The 26447-nt window shown below is 34.7% G+C and overlaps 4 protein-coding genes, 1 long non-coding RNA gene, 1 other non-coding gene and 2 pseudogenes across 8 annotated transcripts; 2 read left to right on the top strand and 6 right to left on the bottom strand.

The window, feature by feature from the left end:
• Nucleotides 1-138: 138 nt before the first annotated feature.
• Nucleotides 139-4520, bottom strand: LOC103328073 (replication protein A 70 kDa DNA-binding subunit D-like; annotated as a pseudogene). Its single transcript, XR_016126697.1, has 9 exons — nt 4394-4520; nt 3191-3207; nt 1868-2141; nt 1660-1759; nt 1452-1577; nt 1284-1365; nt 1042-1174; nt 725-882; nt 139-625 (listed from the first exon to the last, which is right to left on the bottom strand). The product of XR_016126697.1 is annotated as a replication protein A 70 kDa DNA-binding subunit D-like (transcript).
• A 4-nt stretch (nt 4521-4524) lies between these two features.
• Nucleotides 4525-5156, bottom strand: LOC148916569 (uncharacterized). The gene is made up of 2 exons (XM_089051699.1): nt 4643-5156; nt 4525-4532 (listed from the first exon to the last, which is right to left on the bottom strand). The coding sequence occupies exons 1-2, from the start codon at nt 5151-5153 to the stop codon at nt 4525-4527; spliced, it is 519 nt and encodes a 172-aa protein (XP_088907825.1). The 5' UTR covers nt 5154-5156.
• Nucleotides 5157-5960: 804 nt separating this feature from the next.
• On the bottom strand, nt 5961-6806 carry LOC148916570 (uncharacterized; annotated as a pseudogene).
• Nucleotides 6807-7150: 344 nt separating this feature from the next.
• LOC148916571 (uncharacterized) lies at nt 7151-9577 on the bottom strand. The gene is made up of 4 exons (XM_089051704.1): nt 9124-9577; nt 7624-8994; nt 7292-7429; nt 7151-7158 (listed from the first exon to the last, which is right to left on the bottom strand). The coding sequence occupies exons 1-4, from the start codon at nt 9575-9577 to the stop codon at nt 7151-7153; spliced, it is 1971 nt and encodes a 656-aa protein (XP_088907830.1).
• Nucleotides 9578-13698: 4121 nt separating this feature from the next.
• On the bottom strand, nt 13699-14185 carry LOC148916572 (uncharacterized). The gene is made up of 3 exons (XR_016127429.1): nt 14012-14185; nt 13856-13935; nt 13699-13754 (listed from the first exon to the last, which is right to left on the bottom strand). It is a non-coding gene; the product is annotated as an uncharacterized LOC148916572 (long non-coding RNA).
• A 963-nt stretch (nt 14186-15148) lies between these two features.
• On the top strand, nt 15149-26332 carry LOC148916573 (origin of replication complex subunit 1B-like). Of its 2 annotated transcripts, none has more exons than XM_089053258.1 (4): nt 15149-15269; nt 16536-16607; nt 25104-25199; nt 25525-26332. In XM_089053258.1, exons 1-4 carry the CDS (start codon nt 15267-15269, stop codon nt 25603-25605), a joined length of 252 nt encoding a protein of 83 aa, XP_088909384.1. In that variant the 5' UTR covers nt 15149-15266; the 3' UTR covers nt 25606-26332. The 2 variants fall into 2 exon arrangements, 1 of the variants encoding a protein (XP_088909384.1); XR_016127346.1 differs by having other exon boundaries at nt 15154-15295; nt 25525-26327.
• LOC148916574 (uncharacterized) lies at nt 22107-24851 on the top strand. Its single transcript, XM_089051576.1, is given in 3 exon segments — nt 22107-22734; nt 22737-22775; nt 22778-24851. Coding segments are annotated over 3 exon segments (2454 nt in total). The 3' UTR covers nt 24565-24851.
• LOC148916575 (small nucleolar RNA R71) lies at nt 22494-22600 on the bottom strand. The gene has a single exon (XR_016127554.1). It is a non-coding gene; the product is annotated as a small nucleolar RNA R71 (small nucleolar RNA).
• Nucleotides 26333-26447: the final 115 nt, after the last annotated feature.

Consider the following 26447-nt stretch of genomic DNA (forward strand, 5'->3'; position numbering starts at 1 on the left):
AACAGTTTTCTCAGATTTGTTTTCAGCTTCAACATCACTTAGAAAGATGTAAAACAGAGTGAAAAGAAAAGTATTAGTAAATGTTTATATAAAAATATCAATACAAATGAGTTAATTGTTATGTAAACTCTAACCTTTTCAGTTTTTACTTGTTAAAGAGGTGAGAAGAGCTCTTTTCACTGCAAGTTTACGTTTCTTTTTCGAATTTGAAATGGGCTCCACTGAAGAAGGATTGGATGAGATAGCGAGAGATACAGGCGGTGTTTGCTTTGAAAGAAGTGGGGGAGTAGGCGGAAGCATTTGGGCAGCAATATTTTTTTTCTGATGCTCAACAAAGTTGGCTTATGATCCTGATTCAAGAAGTTGTACCTTCTCATCAAACACAGCTTGAATAAGCAAATCATTTCTGTTTGAATCAGTTTTTATGCTCCCAAACCGAAGTTGAAAATTTTTAAATTGGCCTCTTGTCTGTAGAACTGCATGTGGAAACTCTTGGTGGTCAGTATAACCTTGTTGAATAACCAATTCATTGCAAGAAATTCCAAACAATTGCTCTACTGCTTTTCCAATGATCATAGCATTTGTTTCATCAGTTGAATCCTCAAGAACTAAACCAACTTTAAACCTGTATGTAAAATTCATGTAATGTTTTAATAATCTAAGATATTTGTGTTCGAAGTTTATGAAAAAATAAGATGAAACTAATTGCTAATATTTGTATTACCAAGGGAGAGGAATTTGATTATTGTGTTTAGGACACAGAAGTTCATCACTGTGGGCAATGGATCTAAGCTGTTTGAAGCAGGATGGACATGCCTTATACCACCATCCAGTACGCGTATCAAAACGTGTAATAGCTGCTCTACATAAAATGAAAGCATCCTAGAACATGTTTAAACAGACTTGTTAATAAAATGATAATAATTATAAAACATACAACAATAAGAGAAAATCGAAATAAATTATAGTTTAAAGAATTTATAATGTAGTATGTTAAATTAAGAATAATAGGGAGATAAAGGGAGGAAATTGGCTTTTTACCTTGCATAAATCCGGATCAAGAACATTCAACTCTTGTACAGATAGCTTTTTAGCAGTTTCTAATTCCTCAGGCTTGATCGGTTGAATCGAAGAAGGAGGGACCATTTTAATAGCATCTACAAAAGTGCCAAAGCTGTGTTTGTTTTTGTTGTTGTTTTTTTATATATAAAAATGAGGTGATTAGTTTCGGATAAAGGAGGAAGAAAGATGTATGTTAGCATAAAGAGGATAAAAAATCATACGTCATTTTGTATGTATCTAATTCTTGTATATCCGGATCGATGAAAATCATTGTTGACACGCTACTGTTCAGAACGGCTTTTCCTACACATTTGTAAACTATAAATAAGATTTTTTTTATTTGAGATGAAGTTTGAATAATGGAAAGAAAGGAAAATTAAGCTGAATACCTTGGAATTGTTTGACTTTAAGACTTTGTGAAAACAGTGATTATTGGTGGTGCCAACTCTTACAAAGCTTGGAAATCAAACGCTCGTGCAGTGTCTCCCCATAGCGTTATTCTAACATCTTCTTTCCTGGATTATCAAACATGAAACAATAAATTAGCAAGAGATATAATGGTTTGAAAATGTGTACACATTTTGTTAACACATGTACCTGATATTTTGAATGTAAATTTCACATTTGGTTTCCAACCGTCCATTGCCCACCATTTTTTCTTCTAAAGGTTGTACAGCAGTAATGTGTCCCAAAACATCTGCAATTTGACAAAGTAGTATGATAAGTTTATAGAAATGCATAAAAATTGTTGATAAATATATATTATACATAAATGCATATTTTTGGAGAATATGTAGAGTATTACCTGTCAGGATTTCATTTTTGTCTATGCGAGTGCACAACTGACCATAATCAAGAAAATAAAATCGATGTCATGGAATTTGGGGATAAACACTTGACAGTTCGGTGAAAACGGTTCTTGTATTGAAGAACAAATGGGCAGCATGCGGAACAACTTTGTGTGATGTTTTGCTACAGCCGGAGTGAAAATGTGTGATCTCATAAATACAACCAGCTTTTATCTTTGCACCAATTAAATCATAGTCAATCTCTTTCACAATGGCTTGAATCGCATCTGCCTACATGTTTGAAAAAAGAAGGAAAAAAAATTTAGTATGAAACAAATTATATTTGTAAACAACCTAGTTGAAAACCAAATATTAGAAGTAGCATCGATCTTTAAGCATTTAGACGAAGCAACTTTGAAACAACAGTGAATTTAAAAATGAAATATTAGAAGCATGATTGATTTCCATGCATTACAGTCATTAAATAAGAAAACTTAATGAACCAAGTTAATATCATGAAGAAAAAAGTGTTAAAAGAAGACAAATATAGTCTTGAGACTCGCATGCACAGGAAGAGGGCTGTTTAAATGATCGTAGATGCATTTGAAAGAAAGAGTATACGATCAAAATTTACCTATGCAAAAGTTCCCTTAAACAATCAAGATTTTTTTATATTTTTAAATTTCATTTGTAACCTTTCTTAGCCTTGTAGATTTTGCTCACTACCTTCCTCTTTTATTTTCCCACTTCTACTTTTTTCTCTTCTTTTCGTAGACCTTGGATTCCACTACTCAAAAAGAACTTTATACATTCTTGAAATATTAGACAAAAGGCAATGTTAATCTAGAGTGACTTCTACCACTACAACACTAATAACATGATATTCACATGATATTCACCTTTTTAATCACAAACAGAGAAGAAAAATCATGGAAAACAAATCCAAAGAGCTATGAACCCCTAAAGTATAGCCATCCAAAAAAATTCAAGGCGGAAATATTTACTTCTTGTCAATCAAGCTCATGAAAAATCAATTCCTTGTTTGGACCCCAAAATTTTTAATCACAAAGTACATTTTCTACAACAGATTTTGTTTACCCAACAAAAAAATAGAAGGAAACTATATAACTATTTGCATAATTACAAATAAATAAATCATACGCTATTATTTTCAGTAACATAGAGGAATAGAACATAGAATTGAAAACAAAACAAAAACATTTATTAAAACTGTATTGCAATACATAACACAACAATTTCTTTTGTTTCTATATAATATCCTAATCTCCTTTGTTTCCATGGAAAATTGGCATTTTTGAGATAAGGAAAAGCCAAAGAACAATTTCATTAACACACACTGAAAAGCATTATCCTGAATTGAAAACTTTCAATTCCCATATCAATATCAAATTTCAAAAAGTCCAACTTCTAAAAGCAAAATACATAAAAACCAACCCATGAATGAAAACAGCATAAAAAATAACCCAAAAAAAACATAGAGAATTGCACCAAGATCCATGATCCATCTATTTATACCATCACTCTATATATTAGCTTGCTTTCAGAGCCTTCAACTGTCGAATGAACATCAAACCACTAAAAGAAAGAAAGTCTCTTGACAAAAAATCTCCCAGCCAACAAATTCTTCATATGGAAGAAATACTTGGGAATGGAAGGTATAGTGCTACCACCCTTCTCTTTCTTTTTCTCTTTGTCACTCACACAAACACATATATTCTAGTGTTCCAAACAACCAATACTCTAATAATAAGAATGAAACAGGGAGCACGGAAGGCTGTATGAGTGAGACTATAAGTAAAGAAAGAGCTGAAGCTGTGAAGAATGATGCAAAACTACCACTCTTCAATTTAAAAAGAGTTTTAGCTGCAACAAACAACTTCAATGTAGCGAATAAACTGGGAGAGGGAGGATTTGGCCCTGTTTATAAGGTGACACTTTCTAAACTGCTTGATAAATAAACTATGAGAACCAATTTGGAACGGAAGAAAATTAAAAACGATTTAGGTTTTTGGAATGGATAAGGGTGTTTAACAAAAGCTATTACGTAATCGAGTGATACATACACATATATACAGGTCTAAATTATTGACATTGGCAGGTGCTAGATTATAAAATTTATAGAAAAAATGAATGAAAAAGACCTATATTAAGATGTAAATATTAATGCTAAGATTATATAAGAATTGTTCAACTGAAATAAACTATTAGGTAATTTTGAAACATAATTTAATCTAGTTTTATCAAATATATTAAGCGACTCTAATATCATAGTAGTAAATGCTTGAGGAAAATTTAATCCAATTGGATTTAATTCTTTGCAAATGAAGTTTTCATAATTAATTAAAACTGAATGCAGTTTTAGGAAATATATCAGTTAACTTTAAAATCATAGTAGAAAATACATTAGTAAAATTTAATCTAGTTGAATCTAATTGTTTGCAAGGGAAGAAGCTGTGATAACTAAACTGAAATAACATGAATAATAAGGAGATTTTCTCACCATTTGATCAACCAATATACACTACACTGTAAACCACCGAATTGATCATCATATCCAATAAGTTTTGGTCTCCAAATTCTACATACACGGACTTTAATCTTCTTGTTAAATTGAAACGGCTGTAAACTACGGATGTGAACGAAACTCATTGTATCATAAACCTGAAAATAAAAAATATATTTTGTTAGTATAAAAATGTATACAGCAATGTATGAAAATTGATATAAAAAAATATAGAAATATTTAACCACAGATGGATAAAAGTTGAAACCTGATTGTAAATTTTGAAGAACATCTTTGTACACTATGTTTTTAGTGTATTTGTTAGGCGCTTCTTTATTATTGTGTATTATGATTTTAAGACCTTGCCTTGATGTAACTCTAGATAATGCAACATAAAGTTGCCCATGGGTGAACACAGGTTGAGAAAGATACAGTCCAACTTGTTTTAAAGATTGGCCTTGACTTTTGTTTATCGTCATTGCATAGCATGGCCGAATTGGGAATTGGCGCCTTTTAAAAATGAAAGGCCATTTGTTTTCAGTTGCTGTAAGGCTGATTCTAGGTATGAAAACTCTATGGTCAATGTTGTTGCCAGCAAGTATTTTTGCTTCAATAATTTTATCGTACAGTTGGGTGATAACTAATCGTGTTCCATTGCATAAACCCGAAGATTGATTTAAGTTTCTCAACAACATGATAGGCATTCCTATTTTTAAAGCCAAACTATGTGAAGGCAGACCATTGAATTCAAGTTTATTTAGAAATTCTGTAGGGTACATAATGCTAAGGTTTTCAAAATTTCCAGACGATGAACATAAAGAATCTGAACTCAAATAAGTTCGTTCTTGTCCGGGTAATAAATGAATTGCATAATTATTTATCTCTGTTACAGTTGTGTTTCTAGGTGTCACAACAGCTCGTTCCCTTAAATAGGCAAAATTGTCAAAATTTTTGTCAAAATCTGGGTATGTTGCTGCAAAAATTGAATGAATAGGATGTGTGTATGAATGAATGAGTAAATCTTTAGGAATTTCAATCCAAGATGCATCTTTATCGTTTGGATCATCTATATCAACAATTTGACCATCACCGATGCGCAAAATCCAATCTGCAAAATCACTTATTTTTTGTTTTTCTTCAGCACTTAATCCATTTTTTGACAGCCTCATATTTTCTTTTAAATGGAATATTTTGAAAAAATGCCATAAATAGGAACTGTTAAGAGAGACATTTATTATTTCTTCTCTTGTTCCTCCTGGAATAACTGGTAATATTTGTCTAAAATCACCGCCTAACAAAAAAAGCTTGCCACCAAATGGAGCATTTTCATCTGAATTGTTCAAATGCGATAAAATATCATAAAGTGATTTGTCCAATGCTTCAAAACAATGTTTATGATTCATTGGAGCTTCATCCCAAACAATTAGATCGGCTTTTTGAATTAGTTGGGCAAGGTGAGTTCCCTTTTTTATCTGACATGTTGAGCAATTGTTAACAGTTAAGGGGATCTTAAATCTAGAGTGAGCTGTTCTACCACCTGGTAATAATAATGATGCTATTCCTGATGAAGCAACAGCCAAAACAATTTTTCCTTGAGATCTAATTTTACTTATTATTGTATGCCACAAAAAAGTTTTTCCTGTTCCTCCATGGCCATAAACAAAAAAGAGGCCTGGCCTTTTTTCATTCACAGCGTTGATGACACAATCATATACATCTTTCTGACCTTTGTTGAGTTGTGGCAGTAAAGCTGAATGTTCTTTTTCCAAATTATGATAATCATAACTCAATTCTTCTCTCAACAACTTGTTTCTAAGTTCTAACATTTTATGTTCATCAGGCATAGGGAGATGATGATCTTTTAAAGAGCTGGATGATACATTGAAAAGCTGCTCTAATTCAAACAAAAGATAATTTTTTAATTCAAATTCTGGCAAAATTAGATTCGGCATTGAAAAAGTTTTTCGTAGTTTGTACAAAATGTCATCACACATATTTTGCCAAGAAGTGTCAAAAAGGAGTTGAGGATTCCCTACATCACAAAATAAAATGATTGTAACAAACAATTGCCTTAATTCAGAACATGAGGCAGTATTCACTGCATCTGTTAAAGCTTCAATCCACTCTTTATCATCTCCTAACAAACCTAGGGACTTGCATGCAGCTTGGTATGATGGTTGTATAATGCCGTTAACAGTTTTTATGTCATCAAAATGAAAGGCTCCTTTTTGCAAATTTAAAAGCATCCTTAAATAATATAATTAGCCAGATGCAGGATGTACATGAGCTATTCTACCTATGGATCCCTTTTTTTTTCTAGGTTTCCACATCTTACTGCGAGAATCCCACACAAATTTTGACGGCAATTCTGCATAAGTTAGAGTTCGCGCTTCTTGAAAAGTTTTATTAGCTTCAAACCAACTTGTTAACATTGTATATTCAATACCTTTTTGATTAAAAATTGATTGAAGCGATCGATCACCATTGAAAACAACATTTTGTTCTAAAGGTAGATGTATTGGCAATCGTTCAACAGCAGGTTTTCTAGAATGGATAGGATATTGAAACAGCCTCCAAACAGCTTCATATGGAGAGATGTATCTACAATTAAGGTAGGCTAGTATTTCATCTTGTTGGTTCTCTTGAAAAACTACTCTAGCTCTGTCTGAACCTTTGTTTATATATTTGAATAGATATTTTATGAGCATCGATTGACAACAGGATTCAACATTTATATGAGTGTTATATCTCAATAATAATTCAGAATTGTAAGGCACTACAAAGCTGTTATCAATATGTACTCCATTTTTAAGCACAAATTTTGTTGCATCATCACGACGCTTATACACAGGAAAACCATTTGTTTCAAAAATTGTTTCGCTTTTGAATTGTTTGGGGAAAAATTTTGAACATTTACCCTCTCGCATGCACGGAGAATTAGGATTTATTTCTCCGCAGGGACCGTGGATCATGAATTGATTAACAATATCATGAAGGACAGGATCCACAATCTTGTCTGGTAATTCAGCAGAGATGATAGAATCTATATCAGCCGCTGAGAAACATTTATAGCTTTGTTTCAACCAGACTAATATGTGAGAATGCGGCAATCCTCTTTTTTGAAATTCGATTGTACAAACTTCTGTTGTTGATCAAGCAAGAAAACCAAAAAAATACTTGGTCAGCTTGATCATGTTCAAAAATGATAGAAATTGAGTACAACAGAAATTCTAAGTTTTTAAAATTTACCTGCCTCAGTTTCTCCAAAAGGTTTTCCTGATCTGATATAATTGATCATATCATCAAGTTTCATTTTGAACACTCTTGAAACTACATCAGGTCTATCTTCTGGTTTGTATCCAGGTTTTTTATCAAACTCTCTTACAATTTCAGGCCACTTGATATTGCAGGTAAAAGTTATAAATAAATCAGGATGTCCATACTGCCTGCAAATTGCCATAGCATCTTGATAATTATTAACCATATATCTAGCACTTCCAGTATAGGAGCTAGGCAATATGACTCTTTGGCCTATGTTATTGGCATCATTATCACCCTTTGAAATTGCATCATAAATGCCTTTATAAACCTCACTTCTCAAATTTTTTTGATTTTTCCTAATGTAATCCAATCGATCTTCTTCAAGTGTTGCATAAGCGTCCACTAAAAATTGTTGGAACAACCTTCCGCCTTTTAATAGTGTGTCCAATTGAGGCGCTCTCTCTTGAATCTGATAAGTTATAAAGGCTCTCATAGGAATTCTTCCTCTTTTAGATTCACGACCTTTATAACCATTGTTCCATTTTAAATCAGGTGTGTACCCATCTTCACCATAAGGAAAAAGAATAGGATATTGTAAAGACATGAATTTCGGATTTAATTTTGTGATGCGTTTTAACCCTCCATCTTTAAACTCTATAACAATATCTCTATTTGAATCAAAAAGCCCTATATCTCCCACAATCAAACCACCAATTTCATCACATGTTGGTTGTTCATATTGTTTATTACCATTTGGCTGCCTACCCAACAATGTGATTTTCAAAGGAGTGAACAAACCTTGTTCAAATTTATCTCTGACTGTTCTAAAAAGTTTAACCAGTTCATTTGATTCATCAAACATTTTAATCAAACCCTGCACAATGTTTTGATCAAGCTTTTCATTCTTTCGGTTACAATTAACTGCGTGAAGGCGATTCATTACCTCATTATGGGTGTCATATATGTAAAGCTGGGCAAATTTTGGACATTCACCCTCAGGAGGCAGCAAAGAGCCCATTAAATGATGAACTTGACCACTAATTTTAAAAATGTAAGGGCTTGATCCATTGTTAATTGACTGATCAACTTTGGCTCCCATTGAAGTAAATGCAAACATAGAATTATATACCCGAATGTTCTCTCTGAACAACACACTTTTTTGGCCTTGATTTGGATCAAGTAAACTTTCTAAAAATAGAGGAGTTGGTTTTGGAATTGGAAGTTTGATCCTTCCTTGTTGGCAACAAAGAGTGAAAAGAGGCTCATTGTTTTTCGATTTTTGTTTAATGGATTCTTTTAACCAAAAAAATGCACCACAATGAATGCACTTATAATTCATCTCTCCCAAATCCACATATCCTTCAATAGTTCCAATAGAAAAAAGAAATGTGGAATGAAGAGAATAGAAGACAGAAACGGAGGTTATCAGCAATAGAACAATACGGTTTGAATTTAGGTGAAAAAATTCAAGTAAAAAAGAGAACCTACTTTGCTTGTTTCTCTGAAAGAAGGCCTGACCGCCACTGATTTGATCAGAATGGGCAAATTCAATCTCATACGCAGTTGTTTGAACTGCGTTGATATTGCCATACAATATATTTTCAACGCATTGTTGTCTTTTGTTCTGGGCTTCTGGAATTTTTTTATGGCTGGTCATAGAATTTTTTTCGTGTTGATGATTATTTTCATTGTTTGTGTGACAAACATTTTGGGTAGGAAATTCTACACCAGCTGAAGTGCTAGCACCAGAGTCTTGTTGTATGGCCAAACCTTGTTGGCTAAATCTAAGGCTCTCAGATAGCACATGAGTTTGACCATTGTTTTTATAATTTGGGCTACAAAATTTTTTCGCTTGATGGCCATGCTTATGATCAGCACAACAAACATTTTCATCAGAGATTTCTGCACCATTTAAAATGGCGAAACTATGAGCTTCGCGCATGATCGAATTTCGTTTGCTATTTCTAGTCCTTTTGTGCATCGTGCACAAAAATTTAAAAACCCAAGCAATAGACTGAAAACAGGAAAGGAAATAAAACATGCATAAATAAACTTTCAAATTATCAATTACACTTAAATTATAATTAAGCAAAGCAAATGCACAGTGATATTGACAGAACCACAAAAATAAGAATTTTTAAATGTCATAATATTTGATAATCAATAAGCTACAACCACTATGCATAGTCTTTTAAAAAATGAATGAAATACTAACCTGTAGTCAGAGAAGCTATCAAGCACTTTCAAAAACAGCAACACAAAAGTAGGATTACAACAGCTATCTAAAATACGAAGACAGAAAAACAAAATTAGATCAAATCAACACAGAACAACAAAAAATCTGAATATTGAACAAATTAAAACATGAAAATATGATGATGTGAAGTGAAAACTGGTTTTTTTTCAAATTGCTTAAGAGGAGAAACACATCTTAATTGGTTGAAAAGTAACCGATACCACAAAGAGAAAACTGAATAAACACATCACAACTTGTTTCAAAATCCATATGCATGCAAGGCAATGTAGAGCAATGTTAAATGTTCAGTAAAAAACAAATTTCATAAAACAAAACATCGACCAAACCCTATATAATTAGTTAAGCCAATATGATTAATTCATTTTTGTAAATTAGTTTAATGAGCCAAAGACATTCTAGATTTTGGACAACCTGGTGATCCCTAATCAGAGCATTAGAGCCACATGTGCTACATCTTTGATAGTATTTTGATATGTATGGCCACCTTTTTAACAAAAATTCCATCCTCATTGCTAAAAATTGGTGATCTTTTCCAAGTTTAAAGTTATTTCCACCATGAATTTAAAAAATTATTTTTATTAAAAAAAGTTCTTTCACTAACTGTATTGGAATGGAAATGTTACACTGTGTACTTAAAAACAGTTAGATGCGGCATTTGAAATAAAGAGTATACAATTATTGATTATAATATCATGTTTTTTAATAATGTGTTGTTTAATTTGAATAACTTTGATGCATAATAATGAAGCATCATCTAGCTGATTTGCATGGGTTCCTACTAAAACGTTAATGCATATATTATGTGATCTACAGGGGATGCTTTGATATTAAACTTGTATACCAATAATTCATTATTAAGAAATTAAAATATATATATATATATGGCTTAATGATAAACACAAATGGAGAATTGATGCCATTGGCTAAGACAAAACGGAAAACAATTAATTTCTGCTAATTTATTATAACCAAGAAACTCACCTCTTGCTTAACAGAACCAAAAGCAAGACCCTAACAACTTGATTTGAACCAGGAAAATACCACCTACAAAACATCAAAAGAAGACATGGTTAAGAAAGAAAAAGGAGAAAAAGGATGAGAAAACTGAAAAAAGAAGAAGCGCTTCTTCATATATCTATCTAAAGCGAAAACATCAAATGCATCTAAAGCCAAAACATCAGTTTAAATGTGTGACCATCGCAAAGCAAATTTGGAAAAAAGGCATTAGGCACAAAAGTAGTTTTCATATTTTTGATTGATTGAAAACAAATGCTCAGTTACACTCAAATCATTCATATTGATAAGTTCTTTCGTAAATACTCCATATTGATAAGTTCTTTCGTAAATAAGGATTTTCTTGACATGACTGTTCTTCTCAAATAAGCACTCAAGCTTGGTTGATGGCAGAGGAGTCAGCTAAGAAGATTATAAACAAACAAACAACTCTAATATCTCTAACATAAAATTATCAAATCAATATATAAATACTAATGTCAAGCCTAGTTAAACCGATATACACAGTTAGCACATTCGACTCAAAACTGATAATCAATCAAGCCCACCAAGTCAAGAAATCAAGTGAAATGTTTACTGAGAACCTTAGGGGAAAAACATTCAAAAGGGCCAAAAAAAAAAAAAAGGCAGAGGAAGCATTTTATGCTCCACTTACAGAACTTTTTGGGTGGCAAGATAATGAATTTTCTAAGCTAAATGTAACATAATATTTATCCAATTTCGTGCACTCAACATAGCATCTTATTCCCAATGCATATAAGTTGATTATATATCAATTCCTGAGTTGGCAACAAAACAAAATCACTCAACATAGCATCTCAGGGATTATATACCTCAGGGATTATATGTCAATTTCTAATGTATATAAGTTGATTATATATCAATTCAGGGATTATATATCAACATAGCACTCAACATAGCATCTCATTGCTACATTATTGATTCTACTGGAGGCAATTCTTTTGAACATAAATCAAACACAACAAAACAATAATTGTAAAAATTAAAAATTAACAAACTATCACTATATCAATCGAAGGGAGTATTCTGAGTTCCCTTGATTAATTAGTGGCTCTGTTTTATGTGGGGTTCAAAATAGAAAAATAAGCATAGGAAGCTGGATATTATTTACTTTGGCTTGCTTATGAAGTATACGATTTAGTATGCGGTCCCGGCCATTTTTGAGGTGAGAAAACAAATGGACCAACCAATCATTCTTTAAAAAACCCAACAGGTGATATGTTGATTCTTTTGTCCCTGTTTTCCTTATCTATCAGTTTCTTGATTACTTCAACCACATAATTACATAGCCTCAAAATACAACCAACCAACCAACTTTAAGCAAAAACTTAAATTTCAGGATTCTAACAATGTAACTACAAAAGAATTCTAACATTACAAATCACAAAGCATGAAACTTAAATTGAATCCATACAACCAAAAACCAATATGAAATGCACAGTGAAATCCAAGCACAAAGGAAAACATGATTAGACATTCATGAAACACAGAACTGAAATCAGAGCGTTACCTAAGAAAGAAAGAAAAAAAAGGAAGTGCAGGGTTTCTTGCAAGTCATGTTCATCATGTTCATGCTTTTCAAAATCATAAACTAAAGTGAAACAATATGTGGATGCCATAAAAACAAATGCAATTTAGGTAAGCGAAAACTGAGATGGAGAGAAAAGAAAATTTATTAATTTGTTTTGCTTTGCTAACAATATCCAGAAGACACACAACTAAATTAATAAAATTTCATATGGCAGTTCAACTATTTTGAGCTTAAATATTCAAGGAGAATAAACACGTAAAATAACAATGGAAAAAAAAAAACTCGAGGAACATGCCACTGATTTGTGACATGAATATAAGAAAGAATCAACATCTTCATAAAGACAGTTAGAAATCCAAAATGGTTGAAACTGCAAAACAAAGATATAGTTCTTTTTCTTCAAAAATCCCAACTTCAGTGGTATAAAAATAAAAAATTTACTGCACCCTTAATCTTCGTATCAGAACAATCAATTGACAGGCATGATTAGAAAAAGGGAAATGCCAAGCCAACAAAATTGCAAACACATTGTATGAATAAACACATGGCTGGCACATCAGCACTTTGAAAGAGGCTGTTGCATCTTAACTTTTCCCACTCGAATATTCAATCGGTATTTGAAAAGGCAAGTCCCCAATTTTTAGATGATCATTAAATAGATTGAAAAGAATACTTCTAGCCATCAAAATTCTGCATCCTTAACCGAATAATTGACTATAACTTGTCATCCTCACTTATATTACAATATACCAGAAGCAATGTCAGTAATAATTGAACCAACTGTAGTCAATGTTTTCCCTAAGAACAAATCATTAGCAACGCATTCAATGAGTGAAATATGAAACCCTCATAGTGTAGCTAGAACTGGCTGCAGAGAGATTGTGAAATCAAAGCACTTCAGCAGGTAATACAACAAATTTTACAACTTGCTATACAATTGCAATACTATATCAAGAGAATGTGGTTCCACCCTTTTATAATAAAGGGCTGTATTGCTATACAATTGCAATACTATATCAAGAGAATGTGGTTCCACCCTTTTATAATCAAGGGCTGTATATGCTATAGAAAGCTAGTCTGTCTGAGCTGTATGTGAAAATGACATAACATGATTTTCAGTAATTGACAGTAATCAAGAACCTTATGCATCTTCAAGGTCAAAGAGAGACTCCAAAAAGGGAATGCAAGATAAGTACAAACAGGAAAAAAAAAAAAAATTCAGCCACACAGACATCAATTACAGATTGATGAGCAGCATATTGATTACTCCAGTTCTTTTTCCTTAGATCTTCCTCCCTGTAAAAACAAACCAAACTCAATTTCTGATTTCCTTCTCAATTTTCGATATGGAAAATGAATAAACCAACCTAGAAAACCAAAAGAATGTTAAAACCAACCTTTTTTTTCGAAACCTAGAAATCCCTTTGAGCTAAACCCGTGCGATGAGAAGAAGGATGAAGCGCAGCTGGAAAGATGGCTGAACAAACGAAGCAGATGAGATAAGATGAATTAGCAAGGGTAGAGAAATCTGAGAATAAGCTATGCATGCTTACCTTGAAAGTACCCATGTCTGAGAATTAGAGAAAGAGATTGAAACAGAGAGAGCTGGAGTTCGATATGAAGAAGAAGACCAATGCACACCACTCCTATAAAAATCGAAGCCTCCAGATAATCTCCAACAGTAAACCGACCTCTTCCATCATTGCCCCGCAACCAGGCCAACCAACCTGGTTAGAAACGAACTCAGACATCGGATAGAACGAAGGCTCCAAGTCGTTACAATCGAAGGAGAGGGGGCAAACGGGAAGAGCAGAAACTAATTAATCAAGGGCAAACCGTGATTTCACTGTGCTGATGAGAAAAATGAGTTTGCAAAACAGTAAAAAGAGAGGGCATTTTCGTCATTTCACTGTGCTTAGGAACAGTGTTTAGTTGCATTGCGCTTTAGTATATATATAATTTCACCATCAATCATCCCTGTCACGACCTCGACCAATTTCCTTACTAGAGCTTTGCTTCTCAAAGAAAACATGTGTACAATTTGAAGGAATTGCCACAACATGTTGCCGTTTTAACCTCCCACACCCCCCCCCCAAAAAAAGGGCTGTATTGTTCTTAAATAATGTGACTCAAAGAAAAACTGGCTGTATTGTTCTTGTCCCGCCAAACTAGGTCCAATTAATCCTTGGTAAATAGTGCTCGGATTGTTGGGTAACCCAAACGGGTCCAACTTAGGCCACTTCCAGAGCCCCTAGGGCTCGGGCTGGGGGCAAGAGCCCAAAACCATTTTCCAGCAACAAAGGCTGGCCCGGCAGGTGGGGTCCACATGCCTGGGCTGCCCGAGGGCGAGGGAGCCCGAGTTGTAGCCAAGGCGCGGCTGAAGTCATTGCTGATGCCCGTGGACGTTAGTAGCGCAAATTAAATTTTTTACCGCTGGCGCGTGTAACTCTCTCTCTCTTAGACGCAATCATCTTTCTCCCTCAGCGGTGGCTGTTCATCCAATCTTAACTCCACTATTGACATCCACGAGATACTGTTCATCTAACCCTCACCCGTCTGGCAACAACAGGCACACTCCGTCACCTTCATTCATCACTCCGAAACGACGGCGTATCACAGCTCATTCTCATGGTGCCGTACTTAAACTCCAGACTATCTCCTTCCTCCTCCCTCCTCCTCCTCCTCCTCCTCCTCCTCCTCTTCCTTCTTCTTCCATCTCCGCCAGTGCTGGTTTCCCAGTTTTATAGATTGAAGAAACAGTGTAAAGAGATAGATTGAACAAGTGTACAAGGAAATCAGATTTCTTCCATGGTAGCGTGCCGCCGATAACTTTGCAAGTAAATTAATCAACTTTATTTATTGATTTGAACAATCCATATTTTGTTAATGTTTTGGTAATCTGTCCTATTCTCCTTCCACTTCATTGAAACTGTATCACCGTAAGTTTCAATTGCTGGAATTATCTAGTAGACAGAAATATTTTTGTTTGGTTTTATTTTTGTCAATGGTCATGCACCCGCGGGAAAGATGTTTTCTGTTAGTCATATTTCACACTTAGCTATTTCTTACGATTGATTGCTTTAATTTAGTTCAGATTAATGACTAATTTTGGCTTCTAGTTTCCACTCACCACATCAACAGAACATAGAGTATATAAGTTAACCTTCCATGAACATCACTTGATATTGAGGTTCGAATAATTTGGTTTCATAAATATACAAGCTCCTTCTCAAGGAATTCTGACATGGCTCCATATTGGGACTTCCTCAGAATATTGACACTTTGTTCTGTTGTGGTGCCAACTTGCCCAGATGCATCTTTATTTAACATCATGGTGTAGACTATTGATGCATTATTTTGATTTGTTATTTAACATCATATTGATTCTAGTTTGTAACTTTTGTATTTTTGCTTTTGTTTTCAGTTTTATGATAGTGAAACATTTTACATTTTAGGATTACTTGAAAAATCCAAAATGCGTTCTGTCAAAGCAAGCTTTAAACTATACTTCGTAGAGAAATGTTCTCTTGCCAGACAATCTGGCAGCGTAAAATGCTTATGTTGCAAGACTCTGAATTTAGGCCATTTATTATGTTGGTTGTCTTAGTGTGTTATCCAAATTCACAATCTAGCAACATAAGCATCATTAGAGTAGTTTAGAATATTACTTTTGTCAGAGAAAAAAAACATGGCCTTTCATTGGCCAACTGGTCCCATAATGAGAGTTTGTGTCATAGAAGAGCTGGTTTAAATACCAAATAATACATGTTTTGTTTTTTTGTTCTGTTTTTGGTATTGGTTTTGTTTCATTTTCTTTTATTTGAAAAAATAAAAATTAAGCAACCTTTAAACCAGTATTCTTTTTTGGTCAACCAAGGAATTAGAATTGTCAACTTCTCTTCTTTCCTGTATCCTGAAGTTTCAAAAGAAATACACTGTTACTACATTGGTATTATTAAGCACCAACATCTCATGTAGCTTAAACTCTATGTGCTTGCTTTGTTTAGGAGCGTTATTATCTTGCTTTGAGGCTTTAATTCTTGTCACTTACAGGATTTATATGTACCTACTTTGCAGGAAAATCACTTGTTGGAATGGCAGAGGTTGAAGCAGCCATACCAAGAAATGTTCCAGGCACCTCATATTCAAGTGAGTCAGATTATATCTTACAGTCATGATGAAAAATGATTTCTGTTGGTGAAACTTCTTTTATTTAAATGGTATGTTACATCTTAGAAGAGGTAATCAATACCCTTGAGTGAGGCATATGACGCAGTGATTACTACGTTAATATGCATTCGTAATATGAAATATGATAGGATTTTTAGTACCTGCGCAAACAGGGTTAAAATCACTGAAAATACTTGCAAGAATACAAGGTAATTGTAGTATAAATGCTCATGCAAGGTCGTTGTCCCCAAAGATTGTTTGACTAATCTGTAATTAAACTAACTCTTAATTAATAACTAAAATAGATTTTATCAAAGATTTGAAGTTTATGAATTTGTAAAGATTAAACTAACAGAAAAGAAATCTGAAAGTTGGGAAATAATAACAGCAAAGAAGAAAAACGATTTCTTTTTAAAGACTAACAATTTAGAGAAAACTAGGGTTTAGCCAACACCGTCGCAATCCTATGCAATTCTATCAATTACTTATGAATTTCCACATAAATGCTTTGAAGGTTAGGTTTTCCTAATGCATATTTTCCTTGTGATGTTCAAGCGAAAACGTATATCTAACATGCAATCCGTCTGTGATGTTCAGATCAAATATAAACATGCAAGACTCATTAAGTTTTGTGAAAGCCCTTTGAAAAACCATGCAACTCTTAAGAGCGTGATGTTCGCCTTAAGTGAACTTACAATTACTAATCACAAGAAGCCCTCTTCAATTTCAGGGTGATGTTCCAACAGAAATTGCATCAAATTACTTGTCTACTTATCCTAATGGTGATCAATCATTAAAATAGATAGATAGTTTTAAACACAGTGATTAATAATTCAAAGCAAACATGCATCCATTCATAAGCAAATTAATAAAACTACATATTCATGCTAAGGCTTACGGCCTCACCCTAGCAAAAGGAATTAGTTACACATGATCATAATTGAAATCCAATAAAATATCATTCGAATGAGTAAGAATGAAAACACCTGAAAGTAGCGAAAATCCAAAACCCTAGCAATTGCTCCCAAAGCCAAAAAGAAGTTCTAAAAGGAGGTTCCTAACTTGCTGTGAAAAGGAGCTTAAATACCTCCTAAAACCTAGCTACCCAATCCCCATAAGGAAACTAAGTTAAAGTAAAATAAGATTAGGAAATAAAGTCCAAATTGGATTAGGAGAATCTGCCCATAATCTGCCCAGCCACGTTTTAGTCTCAAATCTCCCCCAAATCTGGCCCAAGATAGCTCGTTTTAAAGATAAAAATATTCCGAACACTTCTCCAGAAGGCCACGAACCCATCCGAGGTCATCTTGGGCTCCAAAATCGCAATAAAAGCCCAAAACGTCACTATTCCAGCATAGCGCACTGCTCCTTCATTTATTCGCCAGGAAATCATCGCTTGGTGGAAAAGTCTGATATTTTGATACGATCAAGCTAAGTGACTCACGTACGTCCTCCAACTGGAATTACTCCAAAATTCGTCCATTTGATTATGTTTTGCTCCAGAGGAAGTCGAAAGTCCTATATTGGAAATATAATTCAAAGTATCAAAATTCTTCCAACATATTAACCAAAATATACTAAGAATGAGGTTAAATATATAATATAAAATCGACTCATCAAAATACCCCCAAACTTAGCTTTTTGCTTGTCCTCAAGCAAAACAAGACTCAAACAAAAATAAAAACTTAAAAAAACTAAACACCTGGCTAGAACTTAATAGAACAAAATTTTCACCTTCAAGTTGCAATCCATAGGAAATTTTAAAAACTAGAACATCTTTTCAATAGATCCAAGTAATCCCACCACAGAGTCTAAGCTATTTAGAATCAATTAGAAAAGAATTCACAAACTTCCTTCGGTGTAAAGTGAACCATCATAGTTAAGGAGACTTGACTAAAACCCTTATCTCTCATCCCTTTTATTCATACTTCACTTTTTTTTTTTTCTTCTTTTTTTTTTTTTTTTTAAAAAAAATTTTTTATTTTTGTTATTTTTAGTAACAGTAGTGGTTGTGCAATGTTGGTTCCCTTAAGCTTTCAATCCAACCCATGTAGCGACCTTTAGGTCAATGACTCCCAAACCACTAAGGCTTTAGGGCACTAGGTGTAGAACACCCCTAAGGACTTATTAACTCAAGCTGAAAAGGCTACGAAACCAACTAACCACCCTGCCTCATGCCAAAACTCTCTGTTTGTCTCGAGAATCACTGCTGATTAGGCAGGACTGGCCCGGTTACTAGCAAAGCTTCGGGTGAGGCAATTATTACTTTATAACACATTACTAACTTTATTTTTATAAAGAACAAAAATTAAAACACACTTAGACAAAAAGTAAGTATTTCAATCTCACTCCCCAAAACCATGTTGGTGTAATGTGCAAATTTCAAAGTATAATTCATAAATTAGTGTCTAAGCAACAATAAACAGAAAAGACTCTACTGTGGGATTGATTTTCACCATGTCCATTCGTTCTAATGTTTAAAATAATTTATGGATATGAACTTAGAAACGAAAATTTTAAACAAGACCCAAAAAATTAAAAATCTAAATTTCTTTATTTTCCCACCCCCAAACTTAAATCACACGTTGTCCTCAAGGTGTGGAAAATAAATAGATGTGACAGCAAAAATAAAGAAAATACCCTAAGAGAGAAAAATACATAAATAAATAAATAAAAATTAAAAATAAATAAAGAAATAAAAACAATAAGAACAAAAAGCAAGAAAACGAACACACCTGGGAGGTTTGAGCGCAGACCGATGGCAGGAATTGCTGGCGCACTTACCAACACGGACGAGGGCAGACTTGTGTCAAGTCCAAGCAATTTCGACAATATAATTGGTGTAGCCGCAGCGGGTGTCATGTGGACAGATCTAATTGCATCTCTGTTGGTTGCGAGAAAACTGGAAGTTGCAGACCCATTCATCTCAACGCTCTCACTTCTCAGTTCGCTAAAACGCAGGTTTGCGCTCTCGCCCTTCTTCATTTTCTCAAGAACGCAAGGGCCTTGTCTCTCTGTGGGGTGGAATTATCTGATGCACTTGAATCTCTATATGTTTTTTTTGAATTTCTTGACTCCTCAATTTCAGATATATCTCCATCCATGTCACCAGATGCTAACCTGTTCCAAGATGAAAGCAAGTTGAATCCGAACCAGAGTCCATTCTCCACCAGTAAGGACCCCAGATCGGTGCATCTTGTAGGTATAATTTCGAACCCTAGAATATAAATTACGCCATCTGTTTGATTCCCAACCCAAATTTGAAATGACACCAGCTATGGGATGCTCCACTTGTATTGTCAAAGAATTGGAATCCCATGTGGCCAAGCTTGAAGTTGAGATTGGTGACTTCAAAAAGCTGCTGGAGAAGAACGTTGTCTAATGGGATTTCGTCCAAAAAGAACATTGAGTCACCCAAGAACCACTTGACCACTAATCTTGCAATGATGATTTCAAGATCCAATATCCATTCGAAGGTAAGATTAATTCCAGAATTTGTTTTGGGTCCTGATTTGGGAGCTGTGGTTGATGTATAGATGTGTGTGTATAATTTCGACATGTGCACAGTGTAGGAAAGTTGCAGATCCAAGAGACGGCAGTCAGCACACAAGCTCAAAGGACAAAACAGCACAAAGCCCTAAGGACCCCCAATCCGTGCATCGCATAGGTATAATTTCGAATCCTCGCAAATTTGTGTTGTTGGAAATTTGGTAGACTCAGGTGCGGATTCCACCTAGGATTTTTCTGCATTTGATGTGTGTGCTGAATGTTGTGTCTTTCCCAGTGTAGACTTGTCTGGGTGCGGATTCCAAAGACATAGGATTTGTCTGCTTTTGATGTTTGCTGCTGATTGTTGTATCCTGCATTGAATCAATGATGTGTTATGAGTAGAAAGAAAATAAAAACATCTAGTTAAAGAAAACAACAAAATTTTTTTTTTTTTTTTTAAATTAAAAGGAGTAAAGAGTATAGAAAAATTGGGTTGCCTCCCAATGAGCGCTTTATTTTAAGTCTGTTGCTAGACTTTGCAGAAGTCTGGTGGTCAAATCACTGGTTCCTTCAGAGTCAAAGACTCGTTTGCAGTGTCAAAGGGTGTCTCCACGTAGGGTTTCAGCCTGTGACCGTTGACCTTGAATGTGTTGCCTTGAGCTTCATTAGTGATTTGAACTGCTCCATGAGGAAAAACTTGAGTCACCAGGTAGGGTCCAGTCCAGCGAGATTTTAATTTCCTTGGAAATAACTTGAGCCTTGAATTGAATGTTAGAACCTTTTGTCCCGGCTGAAATTCCTTCCGTAAAATCTGATTGTCATGAAATGCCTTCGTTCTTTCCTTGTAGATGCGAGAACTATTATAAGCACCTTGACGAATTTCCTCTAGCTTATTAAACTGTAATTTTCGCTTTTTCCCAGCAAACGGTTTATTAGATTGACCTGTATTTGAATTGGCATAAAAATTGTCTTGAACCATACTGTCTACCACATCAATGCGCATGCATTCTTGCTGTTCAGCAGGACGTTTTGCTGCCTCAAACAAATTAAACACCACAGATTGGTCCTGAACCCTTAGAGTCAATGTTCCAGCTTCCACATCGATTAAAGTCCTAGATGCTGCCATAAACGGTCTCCCCAAAATAATAGGTGTTTGAAGGTCTTCGTCCATGTCTAGAACCACAAAATCCGCCGGTAGATAAAGATTATCAACCTTTATAATTAGATTTTCAATAACACCTCTTGGATAAGTAATTGAACGATCAGCTAGTTGAAGTATCATTGATGTATGCTTTAAATCTCCTTGCCCCAATCGCTGGAAAACAGAAGAAGGCATCAAATTAATACTTGCACCCAAATCAATTAAAGCACTTTTAAAATTAGAATTTCCAATAGTGCAAGAAATATTAAAACTCCCTGGATCTTTTTTCTTAGGTGGCAATTTGTGTAGCAAAAGCTGCATTGTTCATCAAAACGACTTTGTCCAAATTTGAAAACTTCTTTTTGTTCCTGCAAACTTCCTTCAAAAATTTGGCATATGATGGAATTTTCTTGATTGCATCCAGTAATGGAATGTTGATTTGAACCTTGGATAATGTCTGCATAAAGTCCTTGAGTTGTTGATCTTTTGCTTTTGGCTTCAAACGTCCTATCAAGAAATTGGCGCCGCTGCCGGGGATTGTTTTAACTAATTTGTTTTTATCATATTCTTAGTTGATTTTGTTTACACTTTTTCTGTTTTTTATTATTTTTATTTTTTATTATATATATATATTTTTAATTTTCGTCAAAATATTAATTAAATAAAAAATAAAAAATTTGAACGATTTTGTTTCTGTTTGATTTTGCAAACTGCATGGTCCGGACGGATCGGGAACGGCTTATGCATTTGATCCGAACAGAGCGCACTCTGCATGAAGAGAAGTTAATTGGGCTGGTATTCACCTGCAGGGCACTTTTCTGCAGAATTTGTTTGTAGACGAGGGTAACATGGCATTAGAAATACCTGCAGCAAGCAGACCACTCAGAGAGTCATTGGCAGCCCGTGCCACTGATGTTCCTAATTGCATAGTCTATCCGACCCAGGAAGAGGGTGATTCGTTCGAGATCAAGCACCATATGCTTGAGATTTTACCAACATTCCGTGGGCTGCCTAATGAAGATGCGAACATACATATTGCAAAATTTGTTGTGGGTTGCAAGAATATTTTGATTAGGGGTTTTTCTGCTGAAGCTATCAAGTTACGTCTTTTTCCTTTCACCTTGAAGGACAAGGCAGAAACTTGGTTATTTACTCTACCAGCTAATAGCATTACTACTTGGCAGCAGTTACACACAAAATTCCTGAACAAATATTATCCAGCATCCAAGACATTGAATTACAAAAGGGAGATTTTGACATTCACACAGAAGCCTAATGAAGAGTTTCATGAAGCATGGGAAAGATATATAGAGATGTACATAAAGTGTCCACATGTTAATATTGATTCAGATACACAGATGAATATTTTCTTTGATGGGCTTAATCCAACATCTAAGAGTCATGTGAATGCATCAGCTGGAGGATCGTTGTCAAATAAATCTGCAAGAGAAGCATTTGAATTATTTGATATGATGGCTCAGAATCTCAACAATGGGCAGCAGAACATTCACAGAAAAGGGAATTTTTGAGTTATCAGCAGGATCTCCTAACATGTCTGCACAAATGGCACAAATGGAGAAGAAAATTGATGCAAAGTTTGACATTATTCTACAACAGATGGCAAGTTCTACACAGCAGCCACCTGCAACAACAGTTTGCACTATCTGCAGCATGGTTACACACGACATAATGGGCTGCCCACATAGAGACTCCTACCCAGAGCTTGTTGAACAACATGTCAATATGATGAACAACTATCAAAGGCCTAGGAATGATGCATATGCCAATCATTACAATCCCGGATGGAGGGATCATCCTAATTTCAAATGGGGTGACAATCAAAATAATGCAAAACCATTCCAGCATGCCCAAAAACCTTTTGTTCCCTCCAAACCATCTCTTGATGATCAATTAGCTAAATTGGCAGCAACAACTCAATCATTCATCGAGGGTAACAATCAAAGATTTCAAAATGTTGAAGCATCAATTAAAAATTTGGAGCAACAATTTGGCCAGCTAGCTGCACAGATTTCAGACAGAGACAAAGGCAAATTTCCTAGTCAAACGATTCCTAATCCAAATGGACGTGAAGTTTGCAACGTTGTTCGGACTTTACGTTGTGGAAAAAGCTATGACAATCGTGAAAATAGCATTGAAAAGGAGCAACAAGCAGTGGAGGATAATATAGAAAATTTTGCAGCAGCAGAATCTACCAAAATTGCAGAAAAACATAAACGGGCAGATCCAGAAACTGTTCCAAAACAAGTTCCTGAGCGTGTTTATGAGGCCCCAATTCCATATCCAGAACGTTTGAAGCCAAAAGCAAAAGATCAACAACTCAAGGACTTTATGCAGACATTATCCAAGGTTCAAATCAACATTCCATTACTGGATGCAATCAAGAAAATTCCATCATATGCCAAATTTTTGAAGGAAGTTTGCAGGAACAAAAAGAAGTTTTCAAATTTGGACAAAGTCGTTTTGACAGAACAATGCAGCGCAGTTTTGCTACACAAATTGCCACCTAAGAAAAAAGATCCAGGGAGTTTTAATATTTCTTGCACTATTGGAAATTCTAATTTTAAAAGTGCTTTAATTGATTTGGGTGCAAGTATTAATTTGATGCCTTTTTCTGTTTTCCAGCGATTGGGGCAAGGAGATTTAAAGCCTACATCAATGATACTTCAACTAGCTGATCGTTCAATTACTTATCCAAAAGGTGTTATTGAAAATCTAATTATAAAGGTTGATAATCTTTATCTACCGGCGGATTTTGTGGTTCTAGACATGGACGAAGACCTTCAAACACCTATTATTTTGGGGAGACCGTTTATGGCAACATCTAGGACTTTAATCGATGTGGAAGCTGGAACATTGACTCTAAGGGTTCAGGACCAATCTGTGGTGTTTAATTTGTTTGAGGCAGCAAAACGTCCTGCTGAACAGCAAGAATGCATGCGCATTGATGTGGTAGACAGTATGGTTCAAGACAATTTTTATGCCAATTCAAATACAGGTCAATCTAATAAACCGTTTGCTGGGAAAAAATCTGCCCATAATCTGCCCAGCCACGTTTTAGTCTCAAATCTCCCCCAAATCTGGCCCAAGATAGCTCGTTTTAAAGATAAAAATATTCCGAACACTTCTCCAGAAGGCCACGAACCCATCCGAGGTCATCTTGGGCTCCAAAATCGCAATAAAAGCCCAAAACGTCACTATTCCAGCATAGCGCACTGCTCCTTCATTTATTCGCCAGGAAATCATCGCTTGGTGGAAAAGTCTGATATTTTGATACGATCAAGCTAAGTGACTCACGTACGTCCTCCAACTGGAATTACTCCAAAATTCGTCCATTTGATTATGTTTTGCTCCAGAGGAAGTCGAAAGTCCTATATTGGAAATATAATTCAAAGTATCAAAATTCTTCCAACATATTAACCAAAATATACTAAGAATGAGGTTAAATATATAATATAAAATCGACTCATCAAAATACATGAGATCCAGAGAGCTACATAGTTTTTTGGTCGAGTAACAAAGATGAAAATGGTGTCGGTTGGAGTTTGCTAAATCTTATAAGTGCCATTCTTTAAAGGAGTAGCATGGTGAAAAATGGCTTTCAGGACCCAAATTATCTGATGATGGTTTAAAGTAGTGAATTTCTGCACTAGAACCATTCAACTCCATTCAACTTTAGCTGCATAAATTGTTATTGGGTTGAAAGGAAGTTTTGTTTATCTATGTTGTATCTGGAAGAACAAAAAAATAAAAAAAAAAAAAAAATTCTCTCTACCTTCTTCAGAGATATATTAATGCTAATTCTTTTCTTTGTTTTTTCCTGGCAGGTGATGAAAACTTCTTCCAGGCTGAGTAAAATATTTTTGACTGCCATGGTGTATGAACTCTACAAAACAGGAATGGGGGAAACTACTTTTGAAAAGGTGAACTTCTCAAGCTTTTTCCTAAACAATGTGTGCATTTACTTTTTTTGTATCGTTCATTCAGAGTAACTTCGGTTTAAATAATAGTATTTCAGTAACTTCGGTTTAAATAATAGTATTTCACACTGGAGGTGATGATTATTTTTGGGCCGCAGGCTTGCATTGAAATACTGACTAAAAGAATACTTATTGTTCTTGACTGCTATACTGCATCTCAACTACAAACCAGATTATTTTTATTTTGGTTCACCAGTTTTTTGATGTCTTCACTGTATCTAGCTCTGGAATTATAGTGTTTTCATTGAAGTTATGTTTTTCCTTGCAGTTGGCAATGACAGTCTCATGCCTCTGTACAAGCAACGGAGAAGCATTTCCTGGACATGACATGCTATTAAAAATTGGGTAAGACGTGCGTTGATACTAATAACTTGCTATATGCATGTGTAGAAATATAGTCTATTGATCTCCTCTGGTCCTTGTTGTCTTGTCAAATGGGAGTGTTATGAACCTAAAGAGTGTCACTAGTTTTGGCTTTTGACTAAGAAAATATTGAGTGTTATATAAAATGACTGATTTGGATTTTACATGGTTAGTTTTAGGTACTAGAGGAGTGGGATAGGCTGTTTGGATTTTACGTTCCGGTCTTGGTCTGAGAGGAGAGAGGGGGAAGGGGAGATGGAGAGTGAGATTGGAAGTCTTCTGTGACTAGTAAATTGGAATTCTTATCTAAGATGGTGACCTATCCCTGGTTAGTACATGGGAAGAAGGGCGGATGAAGAAAGTTGCTAAGCATCCCTGGTCACCAATAAAGCATAAAATGAAAGGTGGGGAAGTTATTGCTAGCTGTAGGATCAACTTAGCAATAGCACAGCAAAGCATAAAATGAAAAGGAAAAGAGAGAAACAAAAAAAAAAGAAAAAAAAGAGAGGAAACCTATAATATCAGAACCTATAATATTCTTTTTTATTGTAAGAATATCAAAACCTATAATATTCTTTAACAAAATAAATTGTATGGTGAAACCTACACTAGTGATCCTAAACGAAACACGAATTTGAGTGAACAACGCTATATTGTGAGTGTTTTTTTTTTGTGTTTTTGTGGCTTTATGGTTTTAGTCTCGTTGATCAAATTTTGACATCAACATGTTATATATGTACTTCGTTGTTTCATCTTAAAAATATAACTAACTCCTTGCCACATGCTAATTGGATATTTTTTGTTCTTATTATTTTGTTTTTTTAGTTG

This window comes from Prunus mume, linkage group LG5 (genome assembly GCF_029339155.1).
Source record: "Prunus mume cultivar Tortuosa linkage group LG5, ASM2933915v1, whole genome shotgun sequence".
Taxonomy (NCBI): Eukaryota; Viridiplantae; Streptophyta; class Magnoliopsida; order Rosales; family Rosaceae; genus Prunus; species Prunus mume.